Genomic DNA, 26,730 nt, shown 5'->3' with positions numbered 1-26,730 from the left:
ATGTTGTCCACCCACGTGGTCCTTCTTCGACCTGGCCAGGTCTTTCCTGATGTTTCACCTTCTTCTACTGCCAACAGCAGACTCTCATCTTGCCTCTTCCAGTGGTCCCACTTTCTCAATTTCTGCTTCTTCGCTTCAGCTAAAAGCTCTTGAGATACCGGGACTCCCTTATTCCTGCAGATAAATTAATTGGCTCTTTTCACTGTCCAGCTGATTCTAAGGACTCTTCACCAGAGCCACACTGCAAAAGCTGTAACCCTCTCTCATCAGCCTTATTGAGGGTCAAGCTCTCGCATCCCTACAGCAAAATGCTCCGTACCAAGGATTTTGCAAGTTGTTTTTTTCAAAAGCAGCCAATGTTGGATGCTCTCCATACTTCATTCGTCTGATGAGTTGTAGAGTGGCCAGTTGCTCATCCTGTCTTGATTTCAGTGCTGCTATCCCATTTGTGGTCACTTTTGATCCAAGTAATTGAAATAGATCCATGTTCGCAATGGTTGCAGACTGAACTATCACACCAAGCACATCTTGTTTTTGTTGATGCTCAACCCAAACTTCAAACTTCCTGGTTCAGGTGTTGGGTTATTGAGTTTACTGCAGGGGACTGACTCCAATCATTTATCGCTAAACTTGCCATTCATTTCATTGTGAAACCAGCTACACCCCAAAATGATCCTGTTTAAAATCAGCTTCATCAAGAAGGACAGCCACTAGTTGGTCATTTTAGAATTGAGAAGCATAAGCTTGAGTTGTTGCTGGACAGACAGCAGGTACGCATAATTCCCCTTGAGACCGCACCTTTCAGAAGTTTCCAGCCTGGTTGAGTGTCCTTAGTTTTAGTAATGTTTCTAGCATTTAATAATGTACCATCAGATTTTTTTTTGAAGGGTTCTTTTTGAAGAACTGAAGGACACATGAACTAGAATCTATAACTTAAGAAAAAATATCATAAGCTTTTAAAAATTTATGAGTTACTCAAGAATAGCCAGATAGGGTTCCTAAAGGGAAACTGGTTCGACAACATTTTCTTGAAAGTGTTAAAAGCTGGCTAGGGGAAAAGAATGAAGTAGTTGCTTATGGATTTTCTGAAGGTGTTTGATAAGGTGTCTCATTAGGAACTTGTTACAAAAGTCCAAGTCTATGGTATAAGAGAAATTCCACCAGCTGGACGAACAGTTCGTTGGCAGAAGGGAAATAAAGAGTTGTGACAAATGGGTGATGCTCAGATTGTAGAAAGTGGTATACCCCAAGGGTCAGTGTTGAATCCATTTTCGCTGGATGATTTGAACTTGAGCACAATATCAAAATTTACAATCAACAAAAACAGTGAGGGTTTGGCAAACAGCAACGGACGCTGTAAAAGTCATCACAGGACAGACACAGGTTAGTGGAATGGGCATATAGATGGAAGATGTATGTTAATGCACAGAGGTGTGAACTAATGCATTTTTGAGAGAAAATGAACCAAGGAATGGAGTGTACATTCTGTACAAAGATGCAGAGGAGATTCGATAAACAGAAAGATCTGGGAAATCAGAAACATAATTCTCTGAAAGTGCAAATGAAACAGACAAAGCCATAAAAGGCCAATAGCGTTTTGTATTGTATAAATAGAGCCATTGAGTACAGGAGTAAATAAGCGATGGTAAATTGTATAAGGCAATGTTTAGACCACAGTTTGAATGCTGCGTGCAGTTTTGGACACCCAATTATAGAAAAGGACATTAAAGTCACAAAATGTGCATTCTCTAGTTTCACCAGAATGATGCCAGTGATGAGAAACTTTAGCCATATGGAGAGACTTTGGATGTTAGGGCTATTTACACTGGAGCAGAGAAAATTTAAGAGAGACTGTTGTAATTATCAAAGGTTCTGATTAGGCCTCTCGGGCAAAGCTATTTTCTCCGCTTGTGGAGTCAGTGATGAGGGAATCATAAATTTAAAATTGCCACCAAGAGAGTGAGGAGAGAGGCGAAGAGAAATCCCTTTGTTTGGAGTTTTGATGCAGCATACATGGCTTTAACAGAAGGCTGGCTGAGGGGGGACCATTGCTTTTTGATTAGCCTAATTTTTTTATGAGAATAAGTGGGTTATGGGGAGACAGTAGATCAGTGGGATTGGCTAGCAGCTGGAATAAATTTTGTGTGGTATAGTTTTCTAGAACAACCTCAAAGGTTGTTAGATTTTTATGATGTAACACACCACTGTTCAGAAATAGTGATGCTCTAGGCCAGGGTGGCTATTGGGTTAGGGTTTATTGTAGGGTTTAACAAATCGGATAGAAACTGTTTTCTTTTGGCTGTAAGTAGTTGGTGTCCTACTTTTGCAAATTTGATGTCTAGCATACCATAATATATTCACTAGTCAGCTTTGGGAATTACAAGACAATATCACTCTCGCTGTGATCTTCATGACGAAATTCATTGTGAAGCAGTCAGCAGTCAGTGTTTGTACATCCCCATTCCCTGGAGTTAGAGATTTAATATGTACGTAAAATCATTTGAAGTGAAGCAGTTTCCATTCAACCAAGCTTTCATTTCTAATGGAGAACATAATAGGAACACTGCACCTATTGGATGGTTAATTTCTTTTTTGGTACTTTTTGTAACTAAGAAATGAGGCAGCCCATCAAAATACTGCAACAAAAACTGATCACGGCCAAGCCGTGATAAGAACCGCAAGATTTTTCATGAAGTTGTGATAATATTTCAGCATTAACCTTGACAGTACTTTATATTATATACCCCAAGACTGGAGCTACAGTGAATATTAAAATACAGTGACTGATATAAGGGACTGAAAATTTTACTCATACATTGGGAAATAAAATTATAATGGTGCCTGAAATAGAAGAGCTGACAAACACACTGCTGAAAAAGCTGATGGAAGTTTATGAGCCTATTAGGAACTTGGAGCACAGAATTCCAATCTTTTTCTGGTGAAAATGCGATTTTTCTGCCGGTCAGAATTTGTTGTAAATGTCAGATACATCAGATGTAAAACACACACTTAATTGGATTAGAATTGGCTGATGAGGCCATGTGAAATTCATGCTGGTGGGTCATTATCATTAGGTAGACATGCAGCCAGAGCTACTCACACTGCTTCTTATTAACTATGTACCTGTTAGGGGAGCAGGTAATCGAATGTCATGATGCCACTAAAAGGCAGCCTGTATATCTTGAAGGGGAGGTCCACTGTGACCAGAGGAAGCAGGAAAGAGGTCCTGAGGGTAAAAATGGCTGCAAGCAAGGCTCCTTGAATGTGTGTTCCCACCCACCCCTGCAGCAATCTGCAAAGCTGGCACAGTGGAATAAACTATCAGTGCGACAGCATTGGAAAATGAGAGGGAAAATTGGCTGTGAGAGCTGCAGGTGATGCAGTTAGATTCTCTGATGCAACTTTGGAAGTTGACAGCAGTAGGGAGATCCTAACAACCGTCTCTCCTTTGTCGGGGGGGTGGGGGGTGGGTTGATGGGCCTTTTGGGGACTGGGGGGTTGTGAGAGTAGTCTGGAAGGTGAGGAGGTAGTTGGGGGGGAGGAATTGGGAGGGTAGTTAAGGGGTCCTGTGCAGCACCGGGGGTTAGGGGGAGTCCCATAGGGGGGATCTGGAGGGGGTCAGTACTATAGTTATCTGGAAGTTAGAAGTGGTTTTAATTCTTCTGACTTTGTCCGGGTAACTGTTGCTGTAAGACAGTTGGACTCGTCCAAAGTTTACGATTTAAATCACATTTTCGGATGGTTCCCATTGCAGGGCAATTGACAACAGAAGTTTGAACTTCCCAGGCAATTGCCAAGCAATCCTTACGTGGGAATATCCTGGAATTGGGGAATGGGGGGGGTAGGGCTCTTCCCCCCGCCCCCCCCCAACCCCCAAACCCTGGTACGATACTCCAGAGCTGAAAAGTTACAGGCCAGTCTTTCCTGCAGGAAGAGATGGCGTATTAGATCTGGTGGTGATCAGGTCCTTGACCTGAAGTGCAGCTGTTGAATCATGATGTTTAGAAATGCCCAAAGACACATTCTGTAGGTTTCTTCATATATTTTCATACAGCACAACAGGAGGCTATTCAGCCCATCACACATATTCCTTGCCTTTGAAAAAGCAATCCAATTAATCTAACTCCTCTGCTCTTTCCCCACAGCAAAGCAGCTGCTTCCTCTTCATGCACACATCCAATTTATTTTTGAAAATTGTTATGGATTCTGCTTCCACTACACTTTCAGGCAGTGGATCCATGATCTTCCCCTCTCCCACCACCCCTGGCCCCAAATCATTTCTATCTCACACACGACACACTCTGTATGAGAAACTGCATGTGCTTTCAGCTCACTTTGTTTACTGTTGACCCTTGTTCTCCTCTTTCATTTTAAATGCAGAAAATATGGAGACATTTGTGGCAGATGAGGAAGAGGAGTGCATGCTTTGTGTCCGTGCACCATCGTTCAGTCTGACCATGACGAGCAGCTGAGCATTCAGGGACTGGCAGCAAACATACTTTGGAACAAAGACAAGAGGAGGAGTCTTCATGTGTTGACTTATCAGCAGCAACAGGGTTGGTTGGTACAAGAGTCAACTCGTGGAGGGTGAAACATCTTTTTATTTGTTCATGGGATGGGAGTATCACTGGCTAGGCCAGAATTTATTGCCCAACCCTAATTGTCTTTGAGAGCTGAGTGGCTTGCTCGGCCATTTCAGGGGACATTTAAGAGTCAACCACATTGCTGTGGGTCTGGAGTCACATGTAGGGCCAGACCAGGTAAGCACAGCAGATTTCCTTTATTTGAGAATGTTAATAGTTTGCTCAATAAGATTCCAGGTGTCAGTTTGGCTATCATTGAGGCTTGTTCTGGATCCATGCCTGGGTTCCTGAGAGGAGTTATAAACCATGTCTAGAGGGGATATCCTTGTTGCCAAATAGCTAGCCCGTGACCTGACGGTGTGGTTGGGATAGGGAGGGGGCAGAGGACTGGCACAGGATGAAGGCATTATGGCTGCTGGCAAAACCTGGACACAGACCTGCATTGTGCGCTGTCTGTGATTGCAAATAGACTGAATATTGAGGCTCTGCTATCGCTTTCTGCTGAGAAAAGTGTCACATTGGTGATGGGGAGAATACAAGGCCATGTTAACACAGTCTATCACTTCCTTAGACCCCAGAGGGACCTGCAATGCATGAGAAGCCTAGTTCCCTCTTGTCTTGCTTTCCTTCATTCACCAGGAGAGAAATATAAGAGTACTGAGGGAGTGCTGCACTGTCAGAGATGCCATCCTTCAAATGAGATGTTAAATAGAAGCCCCATCTGCCTGCTCGGGTGGATATAAAGGAACCCATGGCACTATTTTGAAGAAGAGCAGGAGAGTTATCACCAGTGTCTTGGCCAATATTTATCCCTCAATAAACATTACAGAAATAGATTATCTGATTATTATCACATTGCTGTTTGTGAGAGCTTGCTGTGTGCAAATTGGCTGCCACATTTCCTACACAGTAGCTACACTTCTAAAGTACTTCATTGACCATAAAGTGCTTTGAGACATCCGGCAATTGTGAAAAGCACTATATAAATGCAAATCTTTCTTTCTTTTCTTTTTCCTCCTGGTGTAGAAAGTATTGATCACCTCCCTGACATGGCAGTGTACAGCAAAATGACAGATGTCATTGATGACACCTTGTAAAATCTTGTCCGGTAAAAGTTGATGGCCTCAATGAAATTGATAACTGCGGTCAGTGAGGTCTATGCCTGGTTTGGGTGCCTTGTGGTCATTGCAGCAGATGGCAGTGCATAGTTACAATGACCTTGACAAAGCACAGCGACCTCACACATTGCTCCTCAGTAATGTTGAGATATGAGAAGCAACCCCTGAAGATTTGCTGTCAGGATGGCTCCTCCACATTGCTCTCCTCCTCCTGCCTCTTCTCCCAGCTGTTCCTGCTCACTCCTGTCTCCTTCACAGCTCCTTCTCCTCCAGCCCCAAAGGCAGACCTACCAGACAGCCCATGAATGAAATCAAATAGCTGTAAGGCTGACAGAGCTGCAACTCACAAGTCAGTATTTGAAGGGAGAATTTAAGCCCAAAAAGAGGCCCAGATATTGACCAGTAGCAGCTGAAAAGGCAGAAATTAATATTGAAGATAACACCAGCAAATAGTAGATGAAAATGTCATTATCCTTAACTCTTTAAAAAGTATCAGCTCCCCTTTTAGTGCACAGAATATATCTACTCCCACTGTTTATTCTATATGTGTGAGTACAGCACATTTCCTTTTAACAATCAGGGGAAATTGCACATACATAAATATGCATCATTGGAACACATTAGAATATTTTTAAAAGTCCAATCAATTGCCATTCAATATTTTGATTCCCAGGACCTAGTCTGCTCTGGTGAAACCAGTGACAATGACTTGAGAAATGACCCATTTGGCTCAAACTCCAATGCTCTTATACTTAAAGGCAAACTGACACATAATAGGAAGACACTGTGGCTATGTAGCTACGCCTTCAACTAGGGGTGAACTTAGTAGTAGTAGTAGTAGGGGACATGAGTAACAACATGGAGTGACTTGTGACACAGAAGAGGCAGACATAGGAGTGAAACATCAACATGTACTGAATAGCAAAGACTGCATAACATGAATTAATTTATCATATCACTCGTAGGGTGCCATTCTTTCACTGTGCCGATTGTCTCTGGCGATATTTGGAAGCCTATGTAACATGTGATGTGATTAATGCTATTTTACTGCTGTGTTAGGGTCGGAAATCTGATTGGAGAAATTTAAACAGGGAGTTGCAGCCCAGATTTTGGAGATGACAACACGTTCAAGGACTTTGGAAAGAAAGGGAATGGTGGAACAGTTTGGAAGGCCGGAGGGATTTTGCATGCTTTTTGAGAATGGGTGATGATGGCAGTTTTGTCAGTATCTGAGGAGAGGGAATCATTTACAATATCATCTACTGTGGTTTTGAGGAAGGTGTTGAATGGTCAGCAATTTACTTGAATTGGGGTCAAGGGGGCAGAAGGTGGGCCTCATTAATTACCCTAGATCATGGTGTATGAGTCAACCCAACATATAAGACAACCCTGTTTTATTGGCCCCAAAATTCATGTTTTGCATATACTCAGCTTATAAGTCAACCCCCCTTTTCAGCCATGACATGCTATACTCGCATTAGTAGTTGGTCTGAATTTTTCACCCCACAATTGCATGCTTTACTTACTGGTACCTTATTACTGGGTGCAAGGGATCAAGCAGGTGATATGAGTTGCAAAGATGTGGGGGAGTTTAAGACAAGCTGACCCTGCATGGCGAACGACAAAGATGACAACCACCCAAACCCATGCCAGTGTACTTTGCATCTGAGTTGAACCCCATTTTTGGAGGGATTTTTTGAGGCTTCGAAGGTTGACTTATACGCTGATGTCTACAGTAGATAAGCTTGAAGAGGATCTGAGGGTAGAGAAGAGAGAAAATAGAGAGAGATGCAGGTTCAGGACCAGGAGGTGTGGACCATAGTGGACAAGTACTGGAAGCAGCTGAATGCATGCTCTCAATCTTAACATCAAAGAAGTATATAATATCTTTGCACATAATTTGGTGGTGAGGGTGGATTGGGGCAAGAGGTTTAAGGAGCCAATTGGCAGTGGAGAAGACAGGGGTCATCTTTGGTCTCTGGGATAATCCTGAAGCAGTGGGCAATTTTGAGACGGGAGAGCAGACTCTGCTTGATGAGATTCAACTCATGTGCCTCCTGTGCTCTTTAGCCACACTCTTCTACTCCACAGCAATAATGCTTGCTGGAGCCAGGATCTCAGGCTAAGAGCTCCTCTCTGCTACTTCCCTTTGCTTTAACTGCATAGGCGAGAAGTCAAAGTGTCTACGTTGGGTTCGTGCTGGAGTAAAATGCTTACTTTTCGACTTGACAGTGGATTGCCTGGGCATGTCTGCTATTAGCAATCTTCAATCAGACTCATTTGTTTTCCATTAATGTTTGTGAATCTGCTTTTGAAGGGGTATGAATTCTCAGAGTTGGGTTAAATATAGGCAAGTGTGTTTCATAGTTAAGTGGTGATGTACAAGAAAAAAATGTCTACATTATTTGTTAATGTACATCAGAGGACAATAGTCTCTAGTACGTGATATCAGTAACTAACCTTACTACCAAAATTATACAATAATTTACAGAAAAAGCATATAGAAATTCTAGTCAGGTGAGAGATGAGGGTGGTTTGGAGTGGGCTGAACAGAATAGGAGCATGATCCCAGGGCTGGGGAGGGGCAAGGGGAGCCAATATTTAAGGGTGAATCTGGTCCTACCAGGTTTCCATCCCTTGTATCCTACCCCACATATTGCACTCTAGAGTTCCTTCTGTTCACTCCTATTGCACTGGGAAACCATTCTGAGAGTATGTCTGGGAATATTCCCAAACTACCCTGGGGACTGAATTGGCTTTCCCCTAACAGGCCCCTAGCAGGATCCATATAATATAAAAGCAGGTATTTCCAGGTATTTTTGTTTTTGCCATGTTCGCTGAGAACAGATGACTGTCGCATCATGGCCAAACTCTGGGATCGATTACCTTTACAAAGGTGGTTCTCTATTCCCTGATGGGACTGAGAATTTGCTTTTGTTCATTTTCCTTTGAGCAACTGGGGTCTGGCTGTTTGTGTGACAGGGCACTGCTCTAACTTCCACTTCTTCAGCAGAGTGGGTGCATCCATAATGCCATTACAGGCTCAGGCACCTAACTCGAATATTGAAATGACTTGGTCCATGGGACTTGGGAAAGGCTCATAGCCTGTCAAAATGACAATTGGAAGTCCTGCTCTATCACAGCTCCGACAGCTCTGGAGATTTCACAAACTTTCTAAGCTGTAAACTTCTCCCTTTTAAAAATAATTGTTGTCCAAGTGTTTGATGAAACAAATACTGGGAGAAATTTTCAGACTATTAGCATCATAACTTTAAACAGTTTGAAATTATGGAGTGTGTGAGGGAATTTCCTTATCAGATGCAAAGTGTTAACATCTCCAGGTCCCGAAGGGTGAATATTGTAACAAGAGCATGTTACTAAAATATCCCAGCATTTCACACTAACTGTTGCTGCAGACATAGAGGAAAATTCTCTTACACCAGGAAGTTTAAAACCTCAATTCTGCTGATTTAAATATTCTCATTCTTGCTTTCAAATCCCTCCAAGGCCTCAGCCCTCCCCAGATCTGAAATCTCCTTCAGCCCTACAACCCCCGACATCTCCCAGGCCTCAGCACTCTTCCAGTTCTGGCATCTTGAGCATCCCTGACTTTATATTTTCTGTATTATTAGCAGCTGTGCCTTCTGCTGCCAAGGCTCAAAGCTCTGGAAATCCCACTGCACCCCCCCCCCCCCCCCACCACCCCCCCACCCCACTTGAACGTCTCTGCCTTCCATTCCTCCTTTAAGATGTTCCTTAAAACCTACTTGTTTTCAGCTGTCTGAATGTCTCCTTATGTAGCCTGTAATGCCCCTCCAAAAAGTCTTTGGGCATTTTTACTGTGCTAAAGGCGCTATATAAATGCAAGTTGTTATTTATGGTGGGCATGTGTATTAACTATGGAATTCTGCTCTTTTGATTATACAGCCCCTTAGACAAAGTGGACTACATGCTTGGGTCAATTTTATTATTAATCTCCCTTCCTGATCTTAACAGCTGGCGTTAAATCACCTCTTTTCTAAAGGAAGCAAGCCCAACTTCGTTCAACTTGAATTCCTGATACCTGGTGGGGAAAGGAGGTGGATTTTGGACTTCTGATTTGGCCTGCAAAAGAGACAATGGCAATGAGAGAGTTAAATGAGTGTCAAATCTATCAGACTGTTGCTCATTTCAAGCTCCATTTTACTTTCCAGTCAAACCTCAGGCAATTTTAGAAAAACTCCTGTACAATGCAAGTGAAAACCTAATTTCTTTTAATGTAATAAAAGAATGCCGAGGACTTTGCATCAATTTCTGGTCCACAGGTGAGTTGGATATCATTGCCAGGTCAGGGGAAAGCCTCAGATGGACCTATAGCCAGGGAGGCTATTAAGAGGCCCACAGACTTATAATGAAATCTATTGTTTCATTGTCTCTGGATCCAATCATCCTGTTACTACTGTAAATAGAACAGTAACTCCATTTACTCTTCCTTCGTATCACATAGCTTTGAAAAATATTTTATTGCTATTTAAGATGCTTTCAGCAATCTTGTGTTCAGTGTATCTCTTGGCTCCTCCTTTTGCTTTATTTTCATTTGTTGTCTGAATTTAGAATTCATCCAAATGACCCAACATTGGAAGGATGGGGGAGGGGGGGGAGGGGGGGGGGGGGGTGGAAATATAATGCAGAAAAATTAGAGGCTGAATGAAGAAAAGTAAGGAAGCAGAGGATAGTGAGAAAGGGGAAAAAGAGATTATATAGCTGGTGCTAAATCAATGATATAATCATGACATGAAAGCCCAAAATCCTGACCAAACAAATAGAAGAGAAACATTTACCTTTGTTTGGATTCAAGAGTTAGGTTTTCATATTGTATTTCTAAAAATAACCCCACCCAAATGTTTCCAATTTTAGTGGCGAGGAATTTGAAGGATTTTTAAAGAAAATGAATTGGTTGCTCAAGAGTCGAAGGAAAAGTTCAACCATTTACAACCTCAGAAATACTGGATCAACGCATATTTGATGCTCAGCATGTGGGGCCACAGAACAATAGTATGGGAATTTGAAGGTATGAAGTCCAATTCTAATTCCCTGTCCCTGGGGTGAATGCAATAGTAGTCACTTTAAAATGTTTTTGTATCACTTATGCCCTGCTACTCCACCCATTGCCAATTTGGGATTGGTGGCTGGAGTATCTAATTGGAGGGAGGCTACATGTAATATATAAATTAGGGTTTTATGATGTGCATTGGACTCTGAATGTGACTATGATGTATAAACAGGTGCAGTGGTTTCTGCACCAGGCATTGAGCAACCCAACCAGCAGCTTGAAGAGATAGTGGAAGACTATTCTTGAAATATCCAGGAAACAATGTTTTTCTTGGTCGAGCCAGGATGAGTACTGGTTCTGTTGGGGCAACAAAGAGAGACTCTGGGCCTCTGCTAGCCGCTCTGAGCCCCACTCTCCTAGATTGCCTCCTCCTCATTTTTGGCCTCCGACTGTTTGCCATCTCAGTGTGGGTGCAGGCTGATTTCCTGCACTGCCACAACTTGCAAAGCTGCTGCATTTGGCACCCACAAATGTAACAAAAATGTGGCTTGGGATTCCCGCCCACATGTCCCCTGCTGGCAGTTAAAAATCAACCCTATGGTCTGCTGCATTATAATTGCCATTCTGAGCCAAGCCATCAAGGAGAAGCAAAAAGGTGAGAGAACTTCCCCCATGAGGAAATACCAGGCCAGTTTTCTGGAGGCTTTGATCACCTTCCAGTATTAGTGGAGATTGGCAATAAAAGGGGAGATAATCTGGCAAATGATGTGCAGAATAGAGATAGGGGAAGAGAAACCTCCAAGGGGGAGATGGAGAAGTTTTGTTTTGCTTCTTATGTTATTCTCCTCGCTGTGGACAATCTTCCTGCTTCACACTTCATTACGCCTTAGTTAATAATAGGTGGTCAGTAGGAGATCCATAACCGCAGGACAATCTGGCTGGCCCATTGAATTTTTCTGTCTCCTGTATCGCAGAAGCGATTGACTATTGAAATCATGAACTAACCACGGGGGGAATTTTGAGCATGTACTCACTTACACCATCCTGCCACCCTCATTTACACAGAAAATCATATTGAAAGGTTTTGGGTTGGGGTTTAGGTGTGGAGCTAATTCAATCATTGTCACTTCAGTTTTGGGATTTAACCCAGCCTAGCCTGATGGAATGAATGTCTCCTCCCTCGCTCTGCTGACCATAAGCAGTGTAACAGCAATCAGCATTGTTTTAAATGGAGTTTGCAAGATCAAAAAATAATAAAAAAAATAAATAATCCAAGTGGTTATTTAATGGCTGGAATTCCTTGTACTATTTGGAAAGAAAACTACAGTTTGTAACATGTTATAACATGTGTTATACTGTATATTATTATGAAGTATTAATGTTAGGCAGCATTCCAGTATAGATGAGTGATTTGTGGTTTGGGGAGATTCTAAAGTCATTAGGTGAATTAGGTTTTCAGAATTATACTTTTGAGAGCTGTTGAACTTCGTTTCATGGACAAAACACATTGGATTACACAGGATATACGGCACAGCAACATATATCTCTCCTTAAATATGGGAGTTAAGGAGGTAGAATCATATTTTCAGAATAATATGTAATTCTCTCTGCAGCATTTCCTGTTTTATCCCCAACATATTGCATGCTTCATATGAGGCCTGCAAATTTGCAGTGTTCACACAAACAGTACAATGTATTAGAAGCTATCAGTAGCAGTGTTCCTTTTGGGCATAGTTTCGCAAAGGTTCTCCATTCATTGTCTATAATAATGCTGCAGTTTATTTGGATCTTTTTAAAATGAGAATCTTTAATTAAAATCATAATAGGAATTCTGATTGTGCGCTTAATAAGTTGCGCCTGTCACGGCGTAACTCGTGTCTATTTCTGATCAAATTCACACGACTGTTAAGAGTCATGAATTACTTAGGCGTGAATCAAGTCTTGATTTGTGTGCATTTTTGCTGGGAAATTCGGTGTCCGCACTCCGGTTTGCTGAGGCGAGCGGACATCTCTTCAAATTGCTGCGTGTGTGTGGATTGTGCAGTTTGGATTTAGCATTAACGGTGAAACAATTATTCTGCTCAGTCAATATTGCGGCCGATTCGACAAACGCGCGGGAAATTATTAACAATATTTGCAAGCCTCAACAAATCTTTAAACTTAGAAGAGTTTGTGGTTTAGTGGAACTTAAAGCTGGGGAGGAGAAGCTAAACCTTTAGGGACAGGGTTTCTTTTTTGCCGTTTTCCCCGCTTTACTGTGCAAGAGAAACGGAATATTTCCACACGTATCGTCTCATTCTCAAAGCGGGTCGCTGTGAAGTGTAAAATGCAATGTACCTGTCTGTGCCCTTGCAAGGACAATTTCTTTTTCTGTCTATTTGGCTTGCAGGAGCGGATCAGCTCCAAATTTGAATGGGAGTTTGGATGATTGAACTGCTCACTGCACAGTGTCTGGGGAAGCCGCCCTTTCGCCTGTTCTCCCTGCAACAAAGGACATTGTACCCTTGAGTCTTTCCAAACTTTCGACAGCCTATTTTTACATCAGTGCCCTCATATAAAATGGGGTGGGGGGGAAGCGGAGGAGAGCGAAGAAATTGCCACGCAGGTTGCAAACTGGCCGGCGTGATTTTCTCTAAAACAATTGCCAATGTGTTCAGACACTTCCTGTTGCTGATTCCAATTGCAGTTGGGGTTTGGTTTGCTCCGCCTGTTACAACATTCCCTTGACACCAATCAAAGCCCCGCACGGTGCAGAGGTAGCAAGAGAAGGGAAAACGGAAACAAGAAAGTGTTCTGGGAATTCAATCAAATGTAAAATATGAATTGAATTGGAGTGAGAGCCTCCAATTGGCACTCACTGAAGTGTGGGAGCTGTGGAGTGGTCACGTTCCACTCCCAACTACAGTGACATTTGCTGATTAACTCTGTACTTGCGTACAAACGGTTATTTTTAAAAAAAAATGCTTCAGTGTGTATTACAAATAACTATTTTATTCCTGCAAGAAAGATGAAGAAGAAACTAGACAAAGGGAGACAGGTCTTTGCTTTTCGAAAATACTGTATATGCATTTCTCAAAATACAAATAAAATGACACAACTAATATATATATTAAAAAAACTAAATAAAAACCGTTATTTATAATTCTAGGCGGACGAAAGTATATGATGTAGTCAAATCCAAAAACACCTGGCTTTACGACAGATATGTTATATCCCCAATAGATTCGTTTCTCCCCTACCCCACACCGCTCCGCCCCTCTATTATTAGTAGAGAACAAAGGGTTACAGAAATATAATTGTCCAGTTAACAGTCGATAGCGTACTGCCCAGGTCTGGATGGATAATACATGCCTACACAGCAGCACTGAGTGAATCTGCAGATAAAAAGTTCCATGCATGTGAAATCTTCATTAGGTACACGGTTAGCAGAAGAGTGCATCTGGGCGATTTGCAAAGGGCACACGTGTGCGAATTTCACCCTAGTTGCCTTTTTTATTTATTTATGTTATTGCAATAGAACGAGCGGCGCGAAACCGCTGATAGGTCATTGGCTTGCAATCTCTCTTCGATGGATCCTTTGAGACTCTCCGCATCCCAGTAACAGAATATGATAAAGTACAAGCATCCAGGGTGCTGCGAACAGAGATCCGCCATTGCCCTCTGACCTCCCTCCTGCTCCTCTCACGTTTGCAGACATTCATCCCTTGGAAGCCAAGGTAACGCTGCCACGTTTTATTACAACGGTCCAGCAACAATTAAGAAAAAATAGAAATGAAAAAAATGATCATAAATAAATCGCTGTTCTTTAAAATACATCAGGCATTACAATCACGACACGTTTTGCACAGGTTCGTTCAGGAGTGATTCTGGGCACAGGGGTTACATGAAACAGGAATAAAAGGCATCAGCTCCACTTTGATGGGCTGCAAGCAATTAATCAGAATCATCTGTTAACACATTGAATTCACTTCGCTTTTGTTCGCACAAGAGCTAATATTACGAAATAAAACATATATTACTGCGATGCGATATAATACCCGAAAACAGAAGGAGAACCAGAGAAGTGAGTAAACAATTCATCATATATTAATGACTGCGGCAAAACCTCACGTTCTGCCAATTGCCTTTCGTTTATTAAATTGAGGTAACTATTTTTTTGTTTTGTTTTGATTATTGTTCTATTAGACACATCAATGGAATTTGCAATTTATTTCCACAACCCTAAAGCTCCAGGTATTGGTGCCAATTTAACTTGTTCAATGGCCCTAACTGTTTTGCGGCAGTTTCTGAGGTGAGCATTAAAACACAATGGCATTTTTCCGCTCGAACTGAACGTGTGCCGGGGCAGACATTAGGCGCTGTTAAAGCGATTCCAAGCAGTTAAACGAGAGTGTGCGCTCATAACGGATAGGCAGGCGCTGCATTTCGATACGCTGTTCCAGCTATCGAACCGGAAACTACCCGAACGGGAAAGTACGGGAGATCTAACGTTAGAAACAGTCTGCACGGGGATGGAACGGACGAGAACATTACAACGCAGCTCTGGCTTCTGTGCAACTTCATGCCTTAAACATGGACGTCTAAATATTTGGGGGGCGGGGAGAACCTATCACAAACACGATTTCTAACTCTATTTAAAGACGTGTCGAGGTTAGCTTCGTAAGGTGTTTGGTTTAAGATAGCTGAAAGTGCACAACATTTGGGGGAATGTTCCGACGCGCTCTCGCAGAATTTAGGCAACTTGTAAAGAATTATTTCGGGCAATTATGTCGAGTTTACTAAGATAAACGGCCCTACTTCTCTAGCGATTTCCGCGAGTCAGTCGTGCAAACTCACGTTTTTGACTTGTAATACTGCAAAGTAGATTTTGCAAAATAGATTTCATGATCAACATTTTAAAAAAAATTACACCCCGTATTAATAATGTTAATTTTAATGTGGCGAATGCGTGACTTCAGTAGCTACTTACTGAGTGTAGATCTGTTTGTGTGCATATTGCTGTTTTAGACTAATAAAAGAAAACTTAACCTTTACGCATACCTGAAAATAATGTCTTTGATATGAAACGTCAAGCCCCGACTATGTCAAGATTTTAAAATGCCAATTGCCTTTAAAAAAATAAACAACATTAAACGGAGCGCTTCGGCGGTCACGGCATTGTACGAGAAGTTAATTGAATGCCAGCTGACTCTACACGCCTCTGTCTGAAATGAGCAGAACCCGAAAGAAACACGTTTTCACACGTGTAGCTGTTTTATGCTGTGATCTCACACAGCAGCTCGCAGCTCATCCGATCCAAAGCACCAGCAGTCACGTTTAACGCATGGCGGCTGCTGTACCGCACAGCGGGAGGGAACTCTATAAATAGTTCCCTCACAGATCACGGAAAAAAAAATTAGCTGCGATTAAAAGGCACGGGGAAGAGATTCTATTGCACTTTGCGGGTGAAAATTCTACAAAAGTGAATGCATTTAAATTGCGTTAAAAGCCCAAAGGGGAAAATTCGCTTCCTCAGCAGCAACGGTTTAGTTTACTTCTTGTGGGTCTCTCTCTCTCTTTTGCTTTGCATCTGTCTAACCCCCTTTTGCTGGTTTCTGTTCATATTGGCACACCTGAAGCTGTCCATCAGGCTCCTCCCCGCGGTGGTTGCCTAGGTAACGATGCAATTTCCACCCCCACCCCCCCTCCCGTAGAACTAACCATGAAACATTGATCATGAAATCACTCTTCTCCATGTATATCCGCGCCCGTTCTGCACTGTACCCGTAATTCAAGGGAAAAAAAAAACTATCGTCTTTCTGCTTCCAAACTAATACTTAAGAGACAATTAGAGGCTCGAACACTGCACTGACATCTCCTCTGACAAGCCTTAACCAAAATGTTAAATGCAGTGCATGAAAATAATGGCTCAGAGCGCGATTCACCCGGACTAACTTAAAATATGCTTCACGATGACACTGGTATCGAGATAACACATGTTGAGGATTAAAACAATTCTTCCTCCTGCAATAAAGTGAACTTGGGCGGGGGTGGTTGGTGGTGGTTGATGGGGGATTGGAGTAGCTAACGCTTTGTGCGCGGCGCTACGGGATTTAGGATAGGGTCGGTGTGCTTCGGATTTCATCTCCTCTTTCTCTTGAAGGGCGGGCTTTGGTTTCGCTCGGAGCCCGGGGAGGGGGACAGGGAATTCTGACAGTAACCAGGCCGTGTGGCTGAGCTGCTGCTGCATGGGGAGAAGCCCTCCTGACTGACTGACTGGCTGGAGCTCCTGCCGGTACCCCTGTGCCTTCTCCCTCCTCCCCCCCCCCCCCGGGGTAACTTTCATTCTCACCGGCCTCCTCTGGAGTCGGTTGTAGGGAGGGGTGGGGAAGAAGCCTGGAAAAGTCGCCGAGATTAAGCGCTCGGGGATTTTTTTTTTAAAAAGAGGGGGTTTGGAACGATCCGCGCGAAATCAAAATAATCAGACTCCCAGGTGGGGTTGGCAACACTGCTAACTTCATCTCAATCGCAGATCTCACTGCAGCTCAGCCCTGGCCAAAAAAACCCCTCGTTAACTGAGCTTGTCATTTATATATATATATTACATATGTATCAGTAACATGCATTTATCAATCCTTTATCGCTATGTCGATCTAACATTTGGATTAAATTAATTTCGGAGGTTTCACGACATTTTAGCGAGTGTTTTTACCTAATGTTCCTTTCAGTCACTTAGATTATTTTTTAACAGTGTCGTTCTATAGAAATTTTAGCCCCTACTTTCAAAATTACCGATTTAAAAATCAACTGGATTTAATCACATCCGTGTACTGTCGTGGTTAACGCTAAACGATTCACTGGATTTAATGCAGAGCGCTGTCTAAAATGGTTTTAATATTTTTTTCTCAGCTCCCCCCCCCACCCCGCACACCTGCCTTTTTTTTTTAAAAAAAAACAGACAATCCGATTAGAATCGACCAGTTACCCCTTGCATTGTAGCTGTTGGACTCAGGAAACATGCTGCAGCCTTTGAAGGGGGCTAGTCTAAAGGTAGCACAGCGAGCTGCCCGCCATGAATCCTGCCTTCATCTGTCATAAAAGGGTGAAGTTCTAAGGGGAGTCAGCATATAATACACACCCAGTTAAAGAAGCCACTTTGTTCCAGATTAAAGATGAAGAATCTAATTCCCTATAATTTAAAAAAAAACAAATTGCCGTTTTACCACAACCGAATTCAACATTCCCGCCTTTGTGGGTCCAATAAAATTTTTAAAAACCCTCAATTTTAAAAATATTTTTAAAGGGGATTTTATAATGTCTTGTGTTTTGATTTTTAAAAATGTAATTTTAACCTAAATCACTCACAATTTGGAACATGGTGAGTGGGTTTATTTAATCTACACTGACTTGTTGGGATTTCTTGTGCCTGTTAAACGCTGTTACATTTTGTGTTTTGCTCCAGACCTGAGCGCGACTTGGATTCGGGGGTCAGGTTATTGTTTAGCTCCATTCCACCAAACACTTCTGCAAATTGAAATAAAGGCGACGCTGTAATCCCAACTCCGCCCCCCCCCCTCCTCCTCTTCCTCCTCCCATTTAAACATCTCGCACAGTTTGAGGAAAATCACCCCCCGGCCCTTCAAGACTAAGACGTGCATTCCTGATCAGGATCCGACCCCCGACCCTCTGCTCGCATGAGCAAGCGGAGGCCTCCGTTGTTGCTGAGCTAATCGGGTGCCCGTGCAAATCGGGTTACCACCGACTTTTCGTGATTTATGAACGGCTGGAAATTTCGCTTAGCTAGCGCATTAAATTTTCAACGGCTTGTTTCGGGAGAAATATTCCATTAGCGGGCACAGTATTCCAATTTGGGAAGTGGTCAAAACGCCTACGAGGAGCGGTGAATGAATTGATCTGAGGGGCTCAACCACTGTCTCCATTTGAGTGAGAACGTGTCCAATAAATCAGCTACTGACCTTTCTCGCCATGTATTACAGCTCAAACTGTTCCTTCTATTAGATGCTCTGTCGGCGTCCCTCTTTCCACTAATATCACCCCTCACCCCTCCCCCCAATTTTATATCTGTTTTAAACTGAAGACTTGGGTAGACTAAAAATGGGAAACCTTAGAACGATTTCTTGTCTCGGATCGATTCTAGCCAGGGCACTGTTTGAGTATCCTGCCTTATTAATTATGAAAGGATCAATCTGATGCTGGAAGTATAACAAGCAGAGCCTGGGGTTTAGATATTTTTAAGTCATAATTTTAATACAAATCGTACAACAGGAGCTTTATAACCATATTCTAGCAAGTTTTAACATCTTATATCATTTTATATTGTCTAATTTTTCGCTCAAACATCAAGCGACACTCATTTCAAACACAAAAACTCATATATATATTTATTTCTGGATATGTAGCTATATTCATTTTTTGCCAGTTTGCGTTTGAGAGTAATCTTTTTGTTAATTTCTAAAATAATGATTGGTTCTCATACTGTTTCGTTTGAGATACATTTAAGACCCTTTGTGATCTATTCTGCTGCGCAACATCCAAAAATAAGTGAGCATATATATCATATATATATATTTAAAATAAAGAACAAAAAAAAAAGCTTGTGAGGATGACAATATATCTTTACGGTACGAAACGATTTTGCGATTTTCCGGAGAGTTTTACCATTATGATTCGGGTTTGTATTTTGGAAAGACGATGCCATAGTTGTCTGGTCACAATGCGAGTTCCGAAATGATAAAAGCTCTGGACTTGAATACGCACTGGGTGATGGCAGTAAGAACGGAAGGAAGGTGTTTATTCAGCCAAGAATCACACAAGAGAGTGGACATCTTTTTGCTTTCTCTCTCCCTCTTTTTCTCTCTCCCTCCGAAGGACCCATAACATTTTATAACGTTCGGCCCGAGGCCGTTCCTGAGTTTGAACCGAACTCTTGTGGTTCTAGTTGGCATCTTGAGATGGTTTCTGTTGAGTTTGAGGCGGAGCCTTGCGAGGTTTGCCGCTGCTCGGTAACATTTTGGCAAATAACACGAAAACCGCTTTTTGTGTAAAACCAAAAGAAAATGAGATATTTCCAGTCCTAACCACAGACCTTCTGGGGTCACTGATGAATCACAAGGTCCCGTAATTCTGAAATGGTTTGCAAAATCCACACCATATGGAGGTGCGTGTGTGTGTGTGTGTGTGTGTTAGTTTGTGTGTGTATGTGTGTGTGTGTCTGTATTTTCTTTAAATGCTGTTGTGTACGTTTCTAGATTAGAATCCAGGTCAGTAAGGCGGACAATGTTAAAACAACGAGGGTGAAACACTGGGGAACCATGGCGTCTGCAGAGTTATTCCTTTCGCACAGATCAAACAAACTGCCTTCGAAATCCAGGTTTTTGGAATCTTCTTTGAGTTTTTCCCAAACATCCGTTGCTCCATCTTGACAGTCTGCGATGGCAGTCGTAGCGCATGCGTGAAAATCGTTCCAGTATCTGTCGTGGGTGAATGAATTCAAACATACAAATAAAATGCGTAAGACATTGAGGCAATTCAATAAAATGATAACCCACACTGTTAAAGACACATTATCTGGTTCACGTATGAAATCCTTCCCCCCACCACCACCCCAACAATAATTTGCCATTCTCCACCCCCACCCCCCCTCCCCCCACCTCAAACTTTCCAACTCGTTTGGTGAGCAAGATGTGTTTTAATCATCATTAAGTGGCATAAATGTCATTTGTCACCGACTATTGCAATCGGCACATTTTCTCTTTTTTTCTGAACAGTTCCTCGCACTGTGACTGCACCAATGTTCACTGTGCTGCGCCCACAATTTCCCTCAACCCTAGCTCACTGTAAGCTTTACGGATGTTTCGGTTAATAAGAGAAGATAATCTTTTTTAGGGAAATCGGCCCCCACACACACAGCAGCTCTAATATTTTATACGCAGTTGATCAACAGATCTGACTGTCCAATTTTATAACGATTTGCTTTCCTTTGTACAGATTTGAAACGATAAAACCATTTAATGCATAGATGACAATCGCTTTTGGGTTGCTTTGCAATGGCCGAGCTTATTTCATGAACACTGTAAAATGCCAGCAGCCGCCTTTGTTTTGTGCATATGTGATGAATAATGAGATATTGAGATGCCAAGGCCTTCCTTTTTGTAGTAATTTTACCCTAATTGCATGTCCCAGAGGAAAACGGAATCATTTCTGATCTCCCCCGGCTCTCGCTCTCTCTTTACAGAACAGAGGCTTTAACCAGCCACAGGAAGCAAGCGGAGATCAAAATCCCGAATATAAAGAAATAGAGTTTTCAATGTGAATAATATGTTGAGCGGTTTATTAAATAGTTACCACGCAATAAAATGCAGCAGCGGAGTTCTGCTGAGTTACTATCGCTTCGCAATGAATATTAACTGTATGGAACCTTAAGACAGCAGTTATGGTGTGCTGTATTGCAGCGAATAATTCAGCACTTCAGCTCACGACAGAACAAATTTCCAAAGCTTTCTATTTAGCCGATTACACTGTGTTCACTTGCCCCTATTTATGTATCTGCATCGTCCGTAACGTTATCACAACACAGTATGTTATGGGCCATTTAAAAGGAGAATTGCATTTACTACCAACAAAGATTCTTAATGGAAACCAATTTAATATCTATTCAAGCCACCGTTATAAACCGCAACCATAACATGTGTACCAACGAGAAAGAAAACAATTGCAATTTTATAAAACGTTAAATAGGTAAGGCAGGACTTTTCAAATAAGCTTTACGCAGTTCTTCATTCATCTCTATTTTCTGTTCAATGATGAAATGCGGATTTTAAATACTGCTCCCTGTCTGTGTACACAGCTGTATATCCAGTGTCGTGAAAGCAAGTGAAGAATCAGCACGAACCCACAACAAATATTAATAATTCTGTAATCCCTATAAAAACGCATTGTCTGTGGTATGCATTTCTGTACAGTGTAAATATTCTTGTGCTCATATTTGTAAATCGAGAGAGAGGGAGAGAGATTTAATTACATATTCCTATTACTCTTTACAGCCCATGGCTTGCTGGCATGAATTGTATAATGTGGATAATATGCGTGGTTATTTATGTATTATATATACATATATAGTTGAGGGTTATGTGCAACCGCATCTACACATTTATTATTGGATAATGTGGGTAATATGCGTGGTTATATATGTATTATATATTATATATACTTATGTATTTGAGGAATATGTGCAAATGCATCTATACATTTATCATTGTGTAATGTGGATAATAGGCGTGGTTAGATATGTATTATATATTATATATACATATGTAGCTGAGGAATATGTGCAAATGCGTCTATATATTTATCATTGTACAATGTAGATAATAGGCGTGGTTATATGCATTGTATATTATTTATGTATAGCTGGGGAAAATGTGCATATGCATCTATGCATTTATAAGCTTGCAACCTCGAATTTGCCTCTACCCTCTGACGAAACCCAAGTAGTAGATGGTGTGAAGTTCCCTTGCCTATGCGTGGATGTGTGTCCTTGCCTGTACAGATGTTGAAAACGCACCAATATGTGAGCGCAAAGAGGTTGTGTTGGGAGGGAGCGGGACAAGCTGGGTGCGTGAGGGGGAGGGTGTGTGTGTGTGTGTGTGTGTGTCAGGGGGTGTTGGTGGTGAGGTTCAGCAAGTGAGTGTAAGAGACCATGTGGGAGAGTGGTGCACGAGGCAGACGGTGAATGAGCTGATATTCCTGGTCTGAGTGTCCACGTGGGAGTGTGAAAGTGTGCGAGTGTACGTGTGGAGATTGGTGCCGTACTTACGCGCAGATGGTTTTCACGTTCTGCTTATCGTCCATGTCTTGCTGGTAGTTCGCCACGTTGTCCCCCAGCTTTAGCAAACAATCGGAGAACCCTTTAAATACTGCATCGCACTTCCCCGCGGCTCGCACAGTATGGAACAGATAAGCTAGAGGAAGAATAATTAAAATAGTGATAATAAAATGTTGTAATTAATATTATTTTATCATGAAAAATAAGGCAACTGATCCTTAAAACACATCAGAATAAATTGTTGCTTTCATTTCAGGTGTTTTTCAAACTAATGGTTTTCATCTGCAATATGCTACATGTATGCATATATATGTAATATTTATATATAATTATATATAATGTTGATATATATATATGTATAAATGTATAAATATATATATATATAATTTTTAAACAGTCCTAGAGCTCCTTTTACCAGAAACGGGCTATGTTCCTCCCCCCTATTCGGTTAGACAATAACGGAAGCGAGTCTATTAATTTTAGACTAAGTAACATTCCCTGTGTGTTTGAAGACTATTTTTAAACACTTTCTTCCATGTTCTTACAATGCGCCAGTTGGCACGAGTGTCACCCCCCCCCCCTCCCCCTTCCAATCTGTCACCTGCACAAGGCCTGCAGTCCCCTGAATTTTACTTTCAGGCGAAATTCGTTTTCTAACCTTTATTTTTGCGAACTTAATTGGAAGGTTTATGTGTAGAGACCTTGCCCTTCGTTGTTTGGCGTTTTGTTGCGGCTGCTTTGGCCTAAGATGCTTGCCTCTGGCTTCTGCTTAGCGGCCGGCGGACGGACAAAGCTCCAGATATTAGCTGTAAAGACACGGTGCTTAATGCGTGACAGTTGCATTTTCACAACTTCTGGGGTTTAAATCGGGGAGGTTCGAATACTTTTGTCTCTGATTCTCGGAATCCTCTACATCGTTTTTTTTTAAAAAACTGTCCACTTCTTATTTGTCCCTTTTCTGCTTGGTTGGTCAGATCACACTCAATTGATTTTCATTCGAAGTTCAATTGGATTTACGGGTGAGTGGTCGGAATTTGCGAGCGGAACCATGTACATGTTATTTCTTCCTATCAACCTTGTCGTTAAGTGTTGGGGAATTAGGCTGTGTTGGCCTAATTGATCACTCCATGGGTCCTGACCAAATGCGCCACGCTAATAAGAGCGAAGCTAACAAGAGTAAATCTAGCACCATATGGCGCTGCAATATCTTGCCTAATAATCAGCTGGTGGCTTTGTGGATGGAGCCGGTTTAACAAGAAGCAGATTCGGGAGAGGCCCGGAGATACTGTAGCAGCTTTCAAAGCATCGGGTGCTTTTTACAGCCGGCTCGTGGCATTTTCCTCTAATAATCTGCTCCCAATTAGAAGCGCCGATGACATTTTGAAAATGAGCCTTCATAATTGTTTTAGCGTGCAGCACCCATTTACAGCATGATTTTTAATTGGATTTTAAGGGTTGGAGATAAATATTTTAACTAACACTATTCTTTTTGATTTAAATTGTATAACCTAACAATTTTGGTCAGCGAATTGTCCAATGAAAAGCGTAAGCAAATAAAGGAGATAATTAATTTTAACAAAACTAATCTCCGTCTTCAAAATTCGCTGGAACACCACATCATATGTATTTGTTACAGTCCCAGCTAAAATTGACAGTGGATCTGAGGCTTGCTCTGTCAATTCTTAGTGCACTAAAATGCATTTACTGACATTGTATTTTAATGGGTAAATCATTAATGCGGTGCTTATTAAAGGGCATTAAAACGCCCAGGCGGTTATCAACCACCTCTCTCTCTCTTAAAAACAGTGCAATAGAGCCATTATTCGGTCGAAAGTAAAATCCATACGAGAAGTGCTGCGGTGAGGAAAAGCCGAAGACGCCGCTATATCCCGGTGATGGTGCAGTGACAGGCGAATTATTACTACATTTACGTGTTCAGGGGAATTTGTTTATCACGCTTGCTCTCAAAATTCTCAACCTATCCACTTAACAACGTTAATTGTCCCCTCCTTCTTGAACGAACGAAAGTCGCGCTTATTTTGCGGCGTTGCATTTTAGAAGGTAAACTCTTTATTCCACCCCACTCCGGTTCCCGCTATCGTTTGCTCCTCGAGGTCAAATTGCGGATTCTCAGCCGTGGGTTTCGTTTTAGAATCGGGCTCTGTAACCAGTTTCTGGCTGGGTGAGGGAGCGCCGGTGCCTCATCCAGCACCGTCAATGATTTCTTCCTGCCGCGTTCATGGGTTTACAATTTCTAGCTATTTAAAACCGCAGTGAAAACAGCAACGAATTAATCCAATTACCTTTTCTAATATCTGGGAAATAGTTGGGTGACGATGTTAACCGATATATAATCGGTTATATATATATATATGTATATATAGAATCGCTGCAATTAGAGGGGAGGGGAGGGAGGGGGTGAAAACAGTCGACGAATATATTTTCCACATAACATTTTACACACACCTTTCAAAATAACCGTTAATAAATATGAGCCGAAGGTGGTTATGAATCTAACTACGGGGGCTGTGGACTTCACTGGCTCTAAGTGTGGGTGGTATTTGAATGGGGCGGAGGTTGGGTACAGGGTAACACTGGCGGAATGTCGGCGGCTCGGGTTCGAGTCCCTCGGTAACGCTGCTGCTCTGAATCCATCGGCGGCTGAAAACTCGAGTTTCCCCCTTTGATCAGATACCTTCCCCCCCCCCCCCCCCATTTAAGAAGTTGACAGATTCGTGTCGCTATATTTGCACAAGCTGCCGAGAGAGAGAGGGAGAGAGAGGAACTGCGGAGAGCAGTTTTATTAATTTTCAACCCACGTCTGATATTCCACCCCCCCTCCCGTTATCAGACGATGATAGCGGCGCGTTTATCACTGACAGAAAGTTTAAAAAACATTAAATAAACGAAGAATGGACGAGCGCTGTTTCCCCCACACCCCGGCATCAGAAATCCTGTATCTTGTCCCGGCGACAGGGGGAAATGGTTTGAGACTAACCCGAATGCTGCGTCAAAGAGCACCCCTCATCTCACCCCCATCTCGCATTAAAGACGGTTTCATGTGAAACCAGAGCGAAGCAACATTCTGGGCTGAATCTCAGCACTGGGGCACCGCAGCAGGTCAGGATCAACGCGGATAGTCAAACCGACTCAGGGCTGCACCTGGTGCATAAAAATGAATGGATCAAGTATTATGACTTAACTCACCGAGCTGTACAGCGAGAGTAAGTGCAAGGTACACTCCGTTCAACGTAAGTCCCATCCTACATTGAGTAGAACCATTGGAGACTGAAGGCTTTCAAATGGTTATCTGTGAAAATGTGGGGAAAGGCCGGACATCGCACATTGCCAACAAGTTAGTTCCTACAAGTATAACCGCACAGTGGAGCTGGGGTGGAATGATTCACTCCCGTCTGAGTGAAGTGGGAGGGGGTGTAGGCTCAGCTTCGCAGGGCACGCACACTCCTGACGTATGGCTTACATTTACTGAATCCTACTGGGGTAGGGAACAGAAGGATCGCCATTTATAACCATCAGAGGCTGTGGATTATTCAGATCTGTGCGTTAATGTAGGGGGGGATATAAAGCATCGCCCGCCCGCCCTCTGCCACTCGTTTAAACTCCCATCAGAAGAGATGGGTGGGTGGGGGAGGTGAAGGCTGGTTTGTGGGGAGGGGGTGTGGGGGGGTGGGGGGGGTGGGTTTGGGGTGGTTGGTGTGGCGGACGCGAGGAGTTGACCCCTCGATAGCTCAATCCGAATGGAGTGAGGATCACTGGAGCAGAGTGGGGAAAGGGAAGGGGGCAAAGGAGGGAGGGAGATGATCGCAGGCAATGCTTGATTCTGGGAAGCCTCACTAGGCAGCGAACGGAGTGACTAGACTACAGCAACCTATCGCGTACAGCGCTTATCTCGACTGTAGATTCACCCCTTCCTCAATCGGCTGGGGCGAACGAGTGTTGAACATTTAAACACATACTTTTGGATTCCTTTAATCAGCTTAAGGTCTAACCTCTCCGAGGCGTTCAGGTTTTTTGTGTTTTAAACCACTGCCCTAAGCCTGTAAGACAGCCGCTGTTTTTGATGTGCTGGGGCAGTGTCTGCCTATATAGAGATATATATATATAAGTAATTTTGTCCCAGGACTGTAAAAAACAAAGGCATAGTCAGCCCCA

General features: G+C 42.5%; 1 protein-coding gene across 1 annotated transcript; it reads right to left on the bottom strand.

Annotated features, from left to right (window-relative positions):
* Positions 1–18,959: 18,959 nt before the first annotated feature.
* Positions 18,960–26,003, bottom strand: nrn1a (neuritin 1a). The gene is made up of 3 exons (XM_041184473.1): positions 25,765–26,003; positions 22,549–22,693; positions 18,960–20,203 (listed from the first exon to the last, which is right to left on the bottom strand). Exons 1-3 carry the CDS (start codon positions 25,817–25,819, stop codon positions 19,978–19,980), a joined length of 426 nt encoding a protein of 141 aa, XP_041040407.1. The 5' UTR covers positions 25,820–26,003; the 3' UTR covers positions 18,960–19,977.
* Between the last annotated feature and the right edge of the window lie 727 nt (positions 26,004–26,730).

Source organism: Carcharodon carcharias, chromosome 3 (genome assembly GCF_017639515.1).
Source record: "Carcharodon carcharias isolate sCarCar2 chromosome 3, sCarCar2.pri, whole genome shotgun sequence".
Classification (NCBI taxonomy): domain Eukaryota; kingdom Metazoa; phylum Chordata; class Chondrichthyes; order Lamniformes; family Lamnidae; genus Carcharodon; species Carcharodon carcharias.
The sequence above is the reverse complement of the archived record's forward strand: the minus strand, read 5'-3'. Positions and strand labels throughout refer to the sequence as shown.